Source organism: Trachypithecus francoisi, unplaced genomic scaffold, assembly GCF_009764315.1.
Source record: "Trachypithecus francoisi isolate TF-2019V2 unplaced genomic scaffold, Tfra_2.0 Lachesis_group17, whole genome shotgun sequence".
Taxonomy (NCBI): Eukaryota; Metazoa; Chordata; class Mammalia; order Primates; family Cercopithecidae; genus Trachypithecus; species Trachypithecus francoisi.
In genome coordinates, this window is record NW_022681462.1 from 29887127 (window position 1) to 29904964 (window position 17838).

General features: G+C 37.1%; 1 protein-coding gene and 1 long non-coding RNA gene across 2 annotated transcripts; one reads left to right on the top strand and one right to left on the bottom strand.

The window, feature by feature from the left end:
- Nucleotides 1-8689: 8689 nt before the first annotated feature.
- Nucleotides 8690-11121, top strand: LOC117062092 (regenerating islet-derived protein 3-gamma-like). The gene is given in 5 exon segments (XM_033175255.1): nt 8690-8799; nt 9324-9442; nt 9645-9782; nt 10419-10545; nt 10826-11121. Coding segments are annotated over 5 exon segments (528 nt in total). The 5' UTR covers nt 8690-8723; the 3' UTR covers nt 10894-11121.
- LOC117062093 lies at nt 10204-17453 on the bottom strand. Its single transcript, XR_004428213.1, has 4 exons — nt 17362-17453; nt 11001-11078; nt 10613-10715; nt 10204-10428 (listed from the first exon to the last, which is right to left on the bottom strand). It is a non-coding gene; the product is annotated as an uncharacterized LOC117062093 (long non-coding RNA).
- Between the last annotated feature and the right edge of the window lie 385 nt (nt 17454-17838).

The following is a 17838-nucleotide window of genomic DNA, read 5'->3' on the forward strand; positions in this document are numbered from 1 at the left end:
ACAAGGACACAAGGTTCTATTGCTATTTCCCCTTAATACAACAGAGTAAGTGGAGCTGTCCACTGCCTTTCATTTAATGGGAAAACATAAATGTTCAACACAACAAGCTTCACTTAAAATTTTATATAGAAAAAATTGTTTTGAAGGAGGTAGAAGATAATTTCAGTTCTCTTGCTGACCTTGAATATGTCAAGAGTTTTTTAAAGTAATATGTGTATTAAAAGGTATAAAACTCCCAGCCCAAGAGGTCTAATAAGAATACAATGAAACTTGAGATATAAGCATGTTGAAGAGAGAGATGTTACTATCATCCATATGCATGTTCATGGATACATCATAGTCTCCCCAAAGTATTTCTACATCATTGATCTCACCAGATTCTCCTATTATACCCTTAAACTGGAAAGGGTAAATATTTAGTTGAAGTAAATCCTCAGGTCCCTCATGACCTAAGAAGAAATTATTCTTACCATACCATTGGCCTATTCAGCTTGCCTGAGTTTCAGTCTTGGTTTTAGGATTTTCAGTTGAGTTTTGCAGGGTAACATAGGCTAGTTTTGAAAATCTACCCTTTATGACTCTGACAACAAGACTGCTGATATTTCCTTGTATTGTCTCAGATCTCCCAAACACAACACAAATTTCTGAGCACCACTGTAGCTCCCAAGCTTGACATGCATCCTCAATCCATCCCCTTGGAGAAAGACAGCTGTATTTGATGGACTTGGGTTTGTACCCATTCCTTGGATTTACTGTCATGAATTTGAGTTTGTTCTGTGCCCTTTAGGCATACTGATTTTCTCACCTCCCCACTTCAGAGAATTTCCTAGGATATACTGCAATCAGGCTCTTGTATTACCTAGAGCTAGCACAACTGAGATAAAATCTACCACCTAAAAAACACTTGAAACGTGTTCATTGTTACAGAGAAAAAATACCATTCTAAACCTATGTCCCCATACACATGCACCTAAATTCACACATGTGGGTATATACATATACCCAAGAAATCACAACCACATTTTCAAGGTTCATGGTTCAACTACAGACAAAAATGACTTGGAGCAATTCTTATTTGCTCTCAAAAATTAATTAGACCAACATACCATGCAGTAAATATATTTGTATAAAAAGACGTTTAAACTTTACATGAGGCTTAGAGAAGGTAACCAACAAATCACCTTCTAAGAATTCCATTAGCGGAAGGCAAATAAGATGTCCTAAAATTAATGAATCTATCAACTGGAGTGAAACATTCAAAAAACCTACCAAGTCAAAGAGCAATTAATTGGATCCTTTCAGAATTTAATTCGTTCCTGCTAAATGCCTGAAGAATGTTACTCAAAATGAAGTAATGTGGAGTTGAGTATCAAGAACAAAGAATTCAGGAATAGAATACAGTTCTCATCCTGACTTGGTCACTAACGTACATTTTGACGTAAACTAAGTCCAGTTTCTAAATTTCTTCCTTGTAATGTGGAATGAATTAACACTACGGGATAATTTTGAGAATAAAATGATATAATGGATGATACTGACAATTTAGACATTGTATAAGTTAGAGGGAAGTTGGGGCTCACAGTATGTGAAAAACTTATAGAGAAAACAGGAACAATATCAGTCATTTTCTAGAAACAAGGAATTGATGGTATTGTACTTTAGTAAGTAAAGAGGATCTGATAACTCCACTGAGCACATTATTTTTCTTAGTACGCATTAGGTTAATGTAGCTTAGCAAATAACTACTCTTGGCTGTTGGTTATAGAATTTCCCTGGTATTTTCAATACCCTCCATGTAAAACAGAAATGTGATTCTCTGGGCTTCGGTCTTCTAAATGTCAGATTCATCCTAATGGTAAATTAAATATCTTAGAAAAAAACATTTCCTCTCTTACGATATCAAAGTAAACAGCCTTGCAGCAAAGGCCAAAACTCTATTTCTTTTTTATTCCCCAATCTCTTCCCTCCAGAAGAAGCCGGTAGCAGTGATTACGAGCACAACTTTGGTGTTGGGGTTTTAAGTTCCATTCTGTTACTTTTATAGAACCATGACCAAGTTATCCTATTTCTCCAAATTTTCATTTCTTTGTATGAAATACGAGGGTAAGCATAGCTGTCTCATAATGATGAGATAATTTATGTAGATCTCTTAGCACAATGCCTGGCACAAAATTAGTGCTGAATAAATAGTAGTTATAATTGGATGAGCTCCTGAAAATATTAGTCTGACAATTCTCTGGTAACACTTACTTTATGATTAAAGTGATTTCCTAAATTTGTAACAACTGAATACCTTCTTAAAAAGAAATATATTGCACTTAAGTATATATAGACAATGGAAAAGGCTGGACAAGTATTGTTTGCTTGATCTCCACCAGGGAACATTGTTGAAGGTTCAGGTTAAGAAACAGAACAAAATGATTGTAACTAATAGGGAAGCTACAGAAATGATTCAGAGGAGTCACTTCACTGTAACTTTCATCTGCAGATCTGTTGTTCTGTTGTTCCACTGAAAATTATTGTCTATTTTGGAGCTACCAGGCACTGCATATAGTATTATTATTCCCTGTTACTTACTGTGTGATCATATGTGTTAGGCACGATGCTTAATGATATACATGCACTATTTTATTTAATTTCTACCACAACCCTGTGAAATAGGGCTATTTGATTTGAGAGCCCAAATCCGTAGTCACTATTGCCTTCCACTGACCGACTGTGTAGGTTGGCATGAGGCCCGGTGTACATGAGAATGGGTATCAGAAGGCCCAGCGGAACATCACGAATAAAGTAAAGACAGCACCACAACCTTAAAGCATTCCCATTATCTCAGATAATTTATGACCTAGGAATCTTACTGGCAAGCCCAACCCAGTACTCCCTTCCAGCCCACCTAACTGGGTTCCCTGCCCTGGCTGAGTCACCTAGCTCCAAGTATTTCTGAGTGCTGGAACCGGCGCTTTCCCCTATATCCCCAGAGAGCATTGGCCCCTTGAATCTGTCTTAGGAGCACTCTGTCTCCTGATGAGACACACTGCTCTACCTTGGCACTCCCCAGTTGTCTTGGATCAACCCCAGCTTGAGACATGCCACTTCTTTTCTGCCTACAGTTGATTTTAACAAATCTTGTTGCTTTACTTCCCTTGCCTAATTTTCACACTAGTGTCCCCGTTTTGCTCCGGCCTTGACTCCTGGTCTTCCCTTCAATTACAATGAGATTTTGTTGATGTCTTCACTCACTCCTAAGCAACGACAATTGATCTACGAAACATAAAGGGAAGAGGAGGAGGGACGTGAGTAGAGGAACGCCTTCAATGGGACATGTTGTGTTTTGAGAAGTATTTTCTATAAAATTCCCTCTTTTTCCTTGTTGTTCTCACTTCAGGTCATGAAATGTGAGGCTTAAGGAGCAAAGTGTCTTTACTCTAAGTTCCTAACTTCAGCTAACCCACAAGATCCGATATCTTGAGAGACCTCAGATTATATGTCCTGTCTTCCTCCTGCTCTTGATTCTATTTTTTCTTTTACTGTTAGTAAACTGGTCTCTCAAGATTAGCCATGAGAGCACTCTCCTTCATAGAACATATTTCTGCATTGACCTGTGGTCTCTATTCTGCTCCTTGATTTAAATCAAATTCCAGTGTCTTAAGTATGTAAGTTCCAACTGGACTCAAATTAGTCCCTAAATTAAAAAGAAGTTAGAAACAGAAAACAGCCCTCAAATTCTACTAATTTTGAAAGATTTTCTGAAGGAACGTGTTTTTTTAGTGAACAGATTCTTCCTTGGTAACTTATCATATATATGCCAATTGCCACATTAAGTCCTTTCGGCGAAGTGCTCTTTCTTCTAAAGACTCATAGGGAATAAGCTCACAGAGCTTAACAAAAAATCATTCTTTGAATAAAGTTATTTAATCTAAAATGTTAGGTTATGATTCTTTAAGCATTTATGCACATATGCAAAGAGAGCTTAGTCAATGTGTTTCCATTTCAGAAACAAGTTGTTTCTAATAGCTAATACAAAAGAATAAGAATGAAAAATTCTCTGTAATGGCTCAATTTCCAGACTGTTTTATAATAGTTTACTTTTTCCAAAGCTTGCTCACGAATAAACTGTCTGATACAATAAGAAGATGGCCTTCCCAAAGGTTGTCTGAGATTTAAATATGGAAGCAGTAACTGTTTTCCAGGAAATCTCTTAACCCACATTCATAATATTCCAGCATTCTGATCAATAATAGGAAAATTATAGAATATATCTCAGTGTTCTCTTTGTTCAACATCATCATTGGAAAATTAAGAAACACAAGTCCAGGGGGAATAAAGTCACCTACTCAAAATAACAGATTTAATGAAAGAAAGAAAATTAAAAGTGAAGTTTTATCAGCCTGTAACATTTTGAGGTTAGAAGCAGCTAATTGCTAAAATCATTGTGAATGAACATATTAATTTATTAAATAAGTATTATTGAGGGTTTAATGTGCTAGTTCCTGAGAATACAAACTCATGCTTGATCAACAGAGTATAATGGAAATAGCATTATATTGTTTCATGACCTAGCCCAAAAGGACCAGCAGCCTCTGCTTTGCCCTCTTTGAGCCCTGACCAACAATAAAAGAAGTTCTACAATCCTGACACCTCCATGCTGTAAGAAGTTCAAGGCACAGGGCCACTGCATTGTAATTCTCTTTAGCAGTCCCAGCTCAGTTCTCAGCCAATAACCAGATCAACCGATGAGCATGTGTGTAATCATCTTTGAAGACCAGTCCATTTGATGCTTCATATGACTCCAGTTCCAGCCATTATATGCAACTGCATGATTCCCAAGGGAGAACCACCCAGACAATCCTAATCACCTCACAGAACCATGAGAAGTAATAACAAACTGTTTTATGCCATTAACCTTGGGATAGTTTTTTTGCACCAATATGAAATCAGAAGAGTAGATAATGGAGAAATCATCAGTAAAGTTTGAAGGGGAACGTAATGATAAATTCATATTTATTACTGATCATTTTGAATAGGTAGGGCCGTAGAGTTAGTAACAGAAGATAAACACCCTGTCTTATTACTCCCACCATATATTCAAGTTTATCGGAAATTTGAGGACTGCTGGACAAAATTGAGTGAAGTTCCTCCTCCTGTGTACAAATGGCATTATGGAGATTCAAAACGGTCTACTAGGAGGAAGGGAGAAAGGGCCAAGCCCTTGACTATTAAAGTACCTGTTTCGAATTCTGATAGCCAGCTATTAAGATAGCCCCCAAGCAAACCTCCTGCACTCGCGGTTGGGCAAAATCATCTGAAAACACAGTACACTGTGGAGTATCAGCTGTTTACTTTCAAGGTGGTATTGCCACCAGGGCAGTGCTTGCTGCCTATGCTGAGGTATCATGAGAGAGTATCGTACTGCATATTGCTAGCCCAGTAAAAGATCAATATTCAAAATCTGAAATAAGGTTTCTAGGAAATGCATATCACTTTCCCACCATAATACGGTAGAAAAATTGTAAGTAGAACTATCATAAATCAGAGACCATCTGTGTAGGGAAAAGTAACCTCTTCAGGGTATTGAATCTGTCTCTCCAAAACATGATATATTTCTTCATATATTAAATCCTTCTTTAAAGTTTAAAAAGTTTTATGTGGTCTTGACTATTTTTGTTGGATATATTTCCACATCCTTCATATTTTTCTTCCTATTAAAAACAGTATCTTTCTTAAAAATACCTTTTCTAACTCTATTGTTGGAATATGAACATTCATTTGAAATTTATATGTTGATCTCACATTCTTCTTGTTTACTAAATTTATCCATTAATTCTAATAATTAATTTGAAGAGTCTCCTGGGTTTTCTGTGGAGACAGCATGTCATATGCAAGTAGTGACAATTTAATTTACTCTTTCCCTGTTTAATTTTTTTTTTTCTTTTCTTAGTGTACTTTCTACGCACGGTATTGTTAAATAGAATCAATGAAGGTGGTATATTTGTACATTTCTGATTTTTTAAGGAAGTCTTTTCAGTATTTTATTTTTCAGTCTCTATAGATTTCTTTACTGTGTTAAAGCTATTCCTGTCTCTTGTTTCTAAGACTTCTTATCAGTTACTAACAGGTTTTGAATTTCACTTAATGATTTTGTTCTTTTAAAATGACTGTATTTTTTTCTATTTTAATTTCTGAACTTGGAAATTGCGTTAATAGTTCATCATAATAAACTATCATTATATTTCCAAGATTAACTCTTCTTTCTCTTCATTTATTATATACAACAATGAATATTCAATTTGTTTTGTGTTTTGTTCAGGAACTTTGCATCTTTGTTCTTGAGTCAGATTGTCCTTTAAATTTCTTTCTCACGATGGCCCTGGATTTTTCTTTTTCTCAAAATTTTCCCCCAATATTTTAGATAAAAACCCAAAGACAATAGTGTTATGATTCATTATGTACCTACCACCAAGCAGCAACTATCATGACCTCAGGCCTCTCTTGTTTTATCTGTCTCTCTCTTTCTTTATCTCTATCATGGTAGATTATTTTGAAGTAAATCTTGAATAACCATTTCATCTGTAAGTATTGTGCTATGTATCTTAAATGATAAGGATATTTCAAATAATACTATTTCAGTATTATAATTACACTTGAACACGATATAGTCCCTTAACATTATCAAATGCTCACTTTTACCCAATTGTTTTATAATTATATTTTTTATTTAATTTGTTCAAATCAAGATCCAAACATGGTTCACACATTTTATTTGATTGACATACTTTTCACATATTAAGAGTGATATGTTCTTTTATTTCCTTAAATTCACTTGCTGGGGAAAGGTACTTATTTGTCCTGTACAATTTCCCACCTTCTAAATTTTGCTAATGGTATTCCTATGTTGTAATATAATACCGTCTCCATGTCCTATATTTTCTGGAAATTGCCAGCTAGATGTTAACCAGAGGTCTCAAACTGTTTTGATCTCAGGACACTTTTACATCCTTAAAAAATATTGAGGATGCTCGAAAAAAAATTTTGTTCATGTGAGCTATTGATATTTATAATAATACATATTAAAAGAGAAAAGTTAAAAATATTCGTTTACTAACTCACTTTGATCTTTTCTGAAAACACGTTAACAAAATACCCATATGTCAATAAGTAAAGTTTGTCTTGGTTTATTTTTCAAGTAAAAATGGTGTTCCATGAAATAGTGAATTAAAACTCAGTGTTACAAATTATTTCCCTCAAGACAACCATTATACTTTAGCATGTCAGCTTTCCATTTAGTCATACAGAATATTCCCTCTAGATGTATTCAAGGGTTGAGATTTACTGAAGCCAATTCACTACTCTGATTCATCAAGTTCAAGGGTATTTTCAAGTAAAAATGCTTGTATTTTGTTTCTTGCAAGTACGTGGATATGAGCAATACAATTTGGTGCCACTGCCTTGATTAATGTTAAGGCACCAGAACTTATATCCACCATTTCTTTTGCCTCATCAGTGCAAATGTCAACATAACGAAAATGACAAAAAACACTTTAGTATAACTATGAAAATTGTAATTGCACAGCCAGTCCAAACAGGCCCTGAATACCCCCATTGGTGTGTAGATCACAGTCGAAGAATGTTACTCTGAGGTATCAAACTGTCAGTTCAGAAATACAATAAACCAAGGAACTATCTCTTGGTCTTCTCACACAAAGGTAGCTGGAAGGCAAATATATTTAACTGCTGTTCCATAAGACCCTGGCTTGCCTAATGACTCACAAGATTATTTCAAGCTTCTTTTACATCTTGCTGCAAAGTTGAAGCAGCAACTCTGAATCAGTGCTGCTTTTTTTCTGGTTTCTATTCTTTCTTTATTTCGACTAATACATTGTCTTTGCCAGCACATATAATTTTAATGCCCACCCAATTTTTGTTTATTAATTTATTTTAAATGTTACTAGATAAGGTATAAAGAAGTTCATATGTATGCCTATAGAAGTGAGTTCCTGGCAGGTTGATCAAAAGCAAACTTTTGACATTTCTCATAACTATGTAATATCATAATATTTTCTAAATTATGTAATACCAGACTCACAAGACTGCCTTTATTCCCCTAAGTTTCTCAGAAGAAGATATCTGGAAGAGGGTGGAAAAAGTGCAAACTTCAACTGTTTGTGGGGAAAGTGCTGGCCTGCTACAGAGAAAAAGGCAACATCTCTGACAATTCCCAGCCTCTGCCAGGAAGAGTCTCCTCCCCTCAGCATTATCTTTTGAACCAATGCCAAGCCCTCCCCATGCCCCCTGTCCTGCCTACATATTGCTGTTATTCACTCCAATGACCATCCCTGAGATCCTCTTATTAAAAAACCCAGTCTTTCCTGACCAGACAAACCATACCATATCCTACCAGGGAGGTAAGTGGGAGCTGAGAGAAGAGGAGACCCAGGGAGGGGCTACTGCACATGATACAGGAGAATGCATGGGAGGGTCCCTTCTTCAGGGAGCACAGGAGCTCTGAGACTCAGCAAAGCTGTCCTGGGAGGACTCGGGGATGGGAGAGTACACAGATTCCAACTCATTCAGAACTGTAGAAGATGATGGATGTGACCAAGATCACTTTAGTCCTAGGGGACTAGAGAAGGAAAAAGACATGAGGCCGTAGGGTATCTGTGTGTTCTCCCACTGACCACGCTTCCTTTAGGGACTCCTGACTACCTCCTCAAGTCGCAGACACCATGTTGCCTCCCATGGCCCTGCCCAGCTTATCTTGGATGCTGCTTTCCTGCTTCATGCTCCTGTCTCAGGTTCAAGGTGAGATTGCTCTGCCTCTAGCACAGGGTTTCCTATGAATCCTCAGAGCCAAGAAGAGCAGGAAGGCTCCTGTGTGCCATATGAGGTAATGGCATAGTGTCTAATGAACCTGCCTGCAGTTCCTGCATCATCACTCCTTCCTTCAGGTTAACTTGCAGTGGGAGGCTCCACGGTGGTCCACTAACAGTGGAATGAGATGGCTTCCATTTAGTTAGTGGACTCTAATATAGACTGGTGGGAAAGTGTGGAGGGTCAGTAATGATTGGAGGACCCAATGTAGAGACAGTCCAGAGTAAAGAGAGTGTTGAATGGTTGAATAAGGGGAAAGGGTAATAAGAGACTAGATGGTGTCCCATTTACTAGGCCTATTTTGAGATAAAGAACTTCTGAAAACACAAGAGAAGATGAAGAGGTGTCAGGAATGTGGTCTTCCTCCCCAAGGGCAGGCCTAGATATTCCCCAAGGTCATCTCCCACCCCAACCCCCACTCTTCATTTTACCCTCTCCCTCTTCTTCCACCTCAGGTGAAGAACCCCAGAAGGAACTGCCCTCTGCGCGGATCCGCTGTCCCAAAGGCTCCAAGGCCTATGGCTCCCACTGCTATGCCTTGTTTTTGTCACCAAAATCCTGGATGGATGCAGATGTGAGTGCTTAGATGTGGGGTAGGAGGTGACAGGGGAAAATCCATGCAGGTCTCGGGAGAGGAGGGTCTCCATTCAGAAAAGTTCATTGGGAATGATGATGAACACGCTTATCTTTCACATAGTCCTCCTCCCACCTCCCTTTGTCCTGCTCTCCCCCAGCGGGTCTCAAGCTCCCTCTCATTCTCTTTGTCTCCCTCAAAGCTGGCCTTCCAGAAGCGGCCCTCTGGAAACCTGGTGTCTGTGCTCAGTGGGGCTGAGGGATCCTTCGTGTCCTCCCTGGTGAGGAGCATTAGTAACAGCTACTCATATGTCTGGATTGGGCTCCACGACCCCACACAGGTGCGGGTATATCCTCTCCTCTCTGTTACATCTCAAGGTGCTATTGTTGCTCAGATCCACTCCCTGTCCCCTGTCTCTGCCAGGAATTACTTCAGGGAGCATGGGGCCCAGATTCTGGGGGACATTTGGGAGAATAGGAAGCCCATGAGGCAGCTGAAGATCTGAATTCTGTGGAGATCCCTAGTCTTTAAATAAAATTAATCGGACTCTTGTAAAACTTTTACATATTTCTCACGTGAATCCTTACAAATAATTTAGCTGAGCTTAAGGGAGTCTGCATCTATTATTCTAAGGGAATTCTCAATTAAGATAGGATCAATTTTTGCCCCCCCCATACAGAATAGACATTATCTTTGAGGTTCACAGGCTAATCACAAATGCTACACCAATTATTGTTCTGCAAGTAACGTATTACCTTGAGTGATTTCAAAGGTCTTGTGTTTATTGGCTTGGATTTTCCAATAGCAATGAGGAGTTAAGGAAGAGGTTCCAGTGCAGAGGACTCTAGGGCAGCATCTGGAAGAGCAGACCAAAATCCCTGACGCTGGGGAGGAATCAGGTGTTACAGCTCAGGAGCCATGCAAAGAGAGCTGCAATGGCCATTTTCTTCACCTGGCTGCCTCCTCTTCTTTATAGGGTTCAGAGCCTGATGGAGATGGATAAGAGTGGAGTAGCACTGATGTGATAAATTACTTTGCATGGGAAAAAAATCCCTCCACCATCTTAAACCCTGGCCACTGTGGGAGCCTGTCAAGAAGCACAGGTAAGAAACAGAAGAGCTGCCTCTTCCCAGCACTTTCCGCTCCTCATCCCCAATTTCTAGGCCTGACCTTCAGGAAATCCTTTTCAGCTAGGAAATGCAGTGTTGATGTGTCTTCTCCCATCTCCTCTCATCTCTGCTTTCTTTGAGTCTCATTCTCCTGGATTGAGAAACTGGTGAAGATGAGAAAGAAGCTTTAAATCCTAGGCTAAAACCTGGGATGCCTCTTCATTGGGTCCACAAGTTCCCCCAGCCCCATGCCTTTTGTATTCTGTCTCCCTAGGATTTCTGAAGTGGAAAGATTATAACTGTGATGCAAAGTTACCCTATGTCTGCAAGTTTAAGGACTAGGGCAGATGGGAAGTCAGCAGCCTGAGCTTGGTGTGCAGCTCATCATGGACATTAGACCACTGTGAAGACTCACCCTGCAAGAGAATATTCTCCCCAAACTGCCCTACCTGACCACCTGGTCATGATCCTCCTTCTTTTTCCTTTTTTCTCACCTTCATTTCAGGCTCCTCTCTGTCTTCCATGTCCTGAGATCTCAGAGAATAATAATAATAATGTTACTTTATACTTGTATGCTTTTGTTTCATTCTTATCATAAGAGCCTTTGGAAGAGGAGGGAGAAGTTGGGGGACGAAACACTGAGTCTTGGCTTCTCCCAATGTCACCCAGCCCTAAGGGGAAATTACTATATGAATGTCCCCATCAGTGTATTTGTGATGAAGGTGTGGGCCCTGCTCAGGCAGGGTTTGTGTCATGAAGAAATGAAGACAGTGCTTCTCCACACAGTCACCGCCCACACATTGTCCCTGATGTTGTGACACAATCAGTCCTAGGGGAGTCTGACATTACTTAAAATAGAACTTCTCAAATAATTTTCTGTGAAGGATCTTTTTTTTTTTTTCATTAATTTGCAATCTGTGTTGCATGGCGACTTTTGTAAAATACAGTAAAAAATGAATTACTTAAACTTCTGGTTATGATGTTGACATAAAGAGCTTTGGAGGCTGTTACTCTTTTTTAAAAATAAGAAAATCTGAATAAACTTAAAATCAACAACTTTCCTTTAGGCTAATGAGAGAACTGAGGTGGCAGGGCAAGTTGGTACCCCAATATCTGGAAAAGCACCTAAATACGCAGAGTTGTTTACATTTCTGCTTACCTGGAGCAAAAGCTTCTAGAGCTACAAGCTGTTAGGAACACTTAAATGGTGATTTTGAAAAACTGCTGGATGTTGAGTGCAGCTTGGCATTAAGAGTGAGAAACTCATGGATGTTGCACTCCTAGGAAAGCCCTCACGCCTTCATGGATTTTACCTTCAGGAATCCCAACAGGTTCTCTTGGTGGAGTCAAGAATAATTTTCTCATGGCTTTGGCAGGAGGAGGAGAAAAGAAACCATTTCTAAATCAGCCCAGAGCATTCTGAATAACAAAGACCTACTTCCAGGTAAAAAGACCTAATGAGCGTCTTATCAGGCCTAAGCACCAGTGCATTGAAGTCCACTCCATCTAGCCTTTCATCTTACCTAACAGAAAAAGAGTTAAGAAACATTTTTGAAAGTCATGACCCTGGGGCATAGACTCACACAAATACTGAGATTTAATCATAAAATTATATGATACTTCCCCTTGCTCAGACACTACCGCATCAATAGAGATGCAGTTTAATGACAATAGATCACAACTGAGGAGCTGCAAGGTACACTATTTAAGAAAGAATTATTAGGAAATGACAAAGGCAATAGGAAACACAAAAACAGGGACACGAGAGAAATTTTAAGCCTCTTGCACCTACAGCTATAGCAAACATTAAACACAAACTAAATCCTAGTGAGAGTAATGAAAAGTCTTACACTAAAGGTCTTTCACTTCAGTTATTACTACTCAATACATCAAGTGACACTTTCAAGAGAAACTAAAAATTTTGCTGAACAATAAGAAAAAACATGGTCTGAAGAGATAAATCAAACATCAAAATCAGACTCAAATATGGTACAGATTTTGGAACTATTAGGAAACTTAAAATAACTATGATTGATGTGATAAGGGCCATGAGGAAGAAAATGGACCATAGGAAAGAAAAGATGCATAATCTATGCAGAAAAATAGAAACTGTGTAAAAGAATCAAAAGACAACGCTACACATCAAAAGCAATATAATAAAAACAAAGGAATTTTTTTTTGGGAGACGGAGTCTCAGTCTGTCCCCCAGGCTAGAGTGCAGTGGCACAATCTCAGCTCACTGCAACCTCCGCCTCCTGAGTTCAAGCAATTTTCCTGCCTCAGCCTCCCAAGCCGCTGGGAGTATAGCCACCAGTCACCACACCTAGCTAATTTTTGTATTTTTAGTAGGCACCAGGTTTCACCAGAGACCAGAGGCCAGGCTGGTCTCGAACTCCTGACTTCAGGTGATTCACCTACCTCAGCCTCCTAACCAGGATGTTTTTGAAGGGCTTACCTGTAGACTGGACTCGGCCAAGTAAAGAATCAGTAAGCTTGAAAATAAGTCAACAGAAACTTCTCAAACTAAAATGCAAAGAGAAAATAGAGTGAATAAGTAGAACAGAATATCCAAGAACTGTGGGATAATTTTTAAACTCTAATATATATATAATTGCAATATAAGAAGAAGAAAAAAAGAAGCAAAAGAAAAATTTTAAGTAATAATGATCATGCATTTTCCAAAACTAATGACAGACACCAAACCCTGGATCCAAGAAGCTCAGAGAACAGCAAGTAGAATAAATACCAAAAACCAATCCTAGGCATATTATATTCAATTTTCAGTAAACCAAAGACTAAGAGAAAATCTTGAAAGAATCCAGAGAGTTTGGGGGACAGTTTACCATAGAGGATCAAGGACAAGAATTAGAACAGATTTCTCATCAGAAACCATTAGTGGAATAGACTACTTAACGAATTAGAAGGCATAACAACCGAACTAGAATTGTATAGCCAGCAAAATTATCCTTCAAAAGTGAATGAGAAATAAAAGCCTTTCTCTGACAAACAAAAAAGGGAATTTATTTTCAGCAGAACTGCTTTGGAAGAAATATTGAAAGAAGTTTTTTTTGGGGGGGGAAAGGGAAATGATATAGGTCTGAAACTCAGATCTACTTAAAGAAGAATGTTAAAGGCATAAAAAAGTTAAATGAAATATTTTGTTTACCTCATTTTTCATCAAGCTAATAGATAACCATTAGCTTCAAGGAAACATAGTAACTGTTCCCTGTGAGTGCAGCACATGAACAAGTGAGACGAATGACAGCAGTGTCATAAAGGATGAGAGGGAGAAATTTGGAGTGCTTTGTTCTAAGTTTCTGCACTACAAGTGAAGCACTATATATTATTTGACAATGGACTTGCATTAGTTGTAAATGTATATTGCAAACTCTATAGCAACTGCTATAAAAATTTAAAATAAAATACAATTAAGATATGAGAGTGAATAAAATAGAATAATATAAATTGTTCAATTAAAACCAGTGAATGCATAAAAAGGAAAGAAAAAAACTGAACAGAGTAAGTGATCTTATAGAAAACAGTTATAAACATGATAAATGCTATTCCAACTATATCAATAATCACTTTAAATCTGGGAGTTCTAAATGTGTCAATTGAAAGAAAGAGATTATCAGAAGGAATTTTTTAAGAAAGACCCTACTGTACGTTGTCTATCATAAAACCACTTGCAACACACATCCTCAGGTATGATCAAAGTAAAGGGATGGAGGAAGATATACCATGCCAACATTAATCAAAAGAAAGCTTGAGTAGTATGTTAACTTCAGACAAATCAGATTTCAGAAAAGTATATAAATATTATTTGGAATCAAGAGGGGCATTACAAAATGATAAAAGGGGTCAATTCTTCAAAAGGACCTAACAATGTTTCACATGTATGTACCTAACAAGAGAACAAGATGCATGAGACAATTACTTACACAATTACAAGGAGAATTAGAGAAATCTTTTTTTTTGTACACAGAGACTTCTTTTCTTTTTGTAACTAATAGAACAAGTAAGTAGAAAATTAGGAACAGGGTTGACCTGAATAGCATTATCATTCAATTTGTTCTAATTGACACTTAAAGAATACTGCATCCAACAGCATAATACACATTTTTCTCACAGTCACATGGAGCATTTACCTAAATAGACCACATTCCCAGGCATGAATTACACTTTAACAAATTTAAAAGTATAGAAATCATAGAAAGTATGCTGTCAGATCACAGTGGAATTAAACTGGAAATCAAAAACAGGAACATAGATGAGAGATTCCAAAATACTTGGAGTTAAAACAACACATTTCTAAATAATACATGGAAAAATAGAAGTCACAGAGAAATTTTAAAAAAGTAGTTTTTTTAAGTATTTAACTATTTAACTAGTTAAATAGTTATTTAAACTATTTCTATTTTTTTAAATGGAAATTTAAAAAAATTTTAAAAAGATGAACTCAGTGAAAATGAAAATACAACTTATTAAAATTTGTGGTATACAATGAAAGCAGTGCTTAGAAGAAAATATATAATATTAGTTGAATATATGAGAAAAGAAATAATGATCTAAAATAAATAATCCAAGTGTACTCTTTAGGAAGCTGGAGAAATAAAGGCTATTTAATTGTGAAGCAAGCAGAAGAAGAAATGTAATAATAGAATAGAAACCAATGAATTTAAAAAGAGAAAAACAATGGAAAAAATAATAAATAAAAAACTGATTTAAAAGATCAATAAAATTTAGGCATCTATAGGCAGACTAACCATGAATAAAATAAGGTGGTGCAATTTAGTAATGTCAGAAATGAAAAAGAGATCAAGGGAGGCTGAAAAATGGCCTCCCTCAAAAGACCTTCTTCCTGGAATTTATGAATTTGTTACCTTGAATGGCATAATGGACTTTGCAGATATGATTGCATTAAGAATCTTAAGATAGGGTGATTATTCTGGATGCATGAGTACAATCACAAGGTCTTTATGAGAGGGAGGCAGAAAGTCAGAGGGGAGACAAAAGATTATGCAGCTTTATTTGAAGATGGCTGAAAGGGCCACATGCAGCCTCTAAAACCCGGAATAGGCAAGAATGGATTTTCTTCTCATGCCTCCAGAAGGAAACAGTCATGCCAACATCTTGATTTGAGACCTGTAAATGTCTTGACTACTTCTGTTCTTCAGGACTGAAAGAAAATAAATCTATGCTGTTTAAGCAGCTGTATTTCAGGGAATTTGCTACAGTAGCAATAGTAACCTAATACAGAGGTCATCACTACTGAATCCACTGGTGAAAAAAAGATAGTAGGTTGCCTGTTCACTCTGATGATAGTTTCTTTTGCTGTGCAGAAACTCTTTTGTTTAATTAGATCCCATTTGTCAATTTGCAACCTATAGAAAGGGAGAAAATTTTTGCAGTCTATTCATCTGACCAAGGGCTAATATCCAGAATCTACAAAGAACTTAAACAAATTTACAAGGAAAAACAAACAACCCCATCAAAAAGTGAGCAAAGGATATGAACAGACACTTCTGAAAAGAAGACATTTATGCAGCCAACAAACATATGAAAAAAAGCTCATCATCACTGGTCATTAGAGAAATGCAAATCAAAACCACAATGAGATACCTCACGCCAATATCTTACACCAGTTAGAATGGTGATCATTAAAAAGTCAGAAAACAACAGATGCTGGAGAGGGTGTGGAGAAATAGGAACACTTTTACACTGTTGGTAGTGTAAATTAGTTCAACCATTTTGGAAGACAGTGTGACAATTCCTCAAGGATCTAGAACCAGAAATACCATTTGATCCAGCAATCCCATTACTGGGTATATACTCAAAGAAATATAAATCATTCTACTATAAAGGCACATGCATGTGTTTGTTTATTGCAGCACTATTCACCACAGCAAAGACTTGGGAACCAACCCAAATGCCCATCAATGATAGACCAGATAAAGAAAATGTGGCACATATACAACATGGAATACTATGCAGTCATAAAAAAGAATGAGTTCGTTGTCCTTTGCAGGGGCATGGATGAAGCTGGAAACCATCATTCTCAGCAAACTAACTCAGGAACAGAAAACCAAACACCGCATGTTCTCACTCATAAGTGGGAGTTGAACAGTGAAAACACATGGACACAGGTAGGAAAACATCACACACCAGGGCCTATCAGCAGGTGGGGGACTAGGGGAGGAACAGCATTAGGAGAAAATACCTAATGTAGATGATGGGTTGATGGATGCAGCAAACAACCATAGCATGTGTATACCTATGTAACAAACTTGCACATTCTGCACATGTATCCCAGAACTTAAAGTATAATAATAATTTTTAAAAGATAGTAAAGGAATACTACAAACAACTCTATGTCCCAAAATTTGTAATTTAGATAAAACAAATTAGTTTCTTGAAAGATACAAATCATTAAAACTCAAGTAGAAATAGATAAACTCAATAGGCCTATATTTGTTAAATAAATTTAATCAGTAATTTAAATCCTTCCACAAGAGAAAACACAGGTGTACATCATTTTACTGGTGAATTCTACTAGACATTTAAAAAAGAAATGATACCAATTGTTTATAATTTCTTTCAGAAAATAGAAGCAAGTACATCTACGCAATAACTTTGTAAATCTAAAACTATTCTAGGAATTAAATTTAAAAAAATAAATTAATAAAAATGAAATATAAAACAAAAACACATGTAAGACCTTTTTGTTTTTTAATTTTTTGATTCAATAAAAATTAATTGTCATGTTGGTATACATTTTTCTAAAATCCTTCTTTCAATTTTTGTGCCTACCTTGCCATGAACAAGGAACACACAGGTTTGAGAGCCACGATCACTCCACGGACTACGTGGTTAGTTACCTTGTTCCTACAGAACTGAATAGACTCACTTTCTTAAGTTAGTGTCATGAAACGCCTCAGTGGGTTTTTTATCCTGTGGCCTAGAAACATATTCTTGCCTCAGTCAGGACTGGAGTTGGTAAGACAATATTTGACATGATTTCTGTTAATATTTATTGAATAAATAAAAAATGGAATAAATAATGCTTTATTTGAAAAGCACCACTTACATGAATAAAGAAGACCACATTTTCAATGAATCTAAATATATTTAGATCATTTTATTACTCACCACATCACTGACATCACATTCCTAGCTTTATATCTTGTGTAAAAATGGAGTAATTGGCTAAAAGCCCTCATTTGAACAGGCATAGAATGCTAGCAGACATCTACAGGAACCTGGGGCAACTCAGCATGGCTGCATATG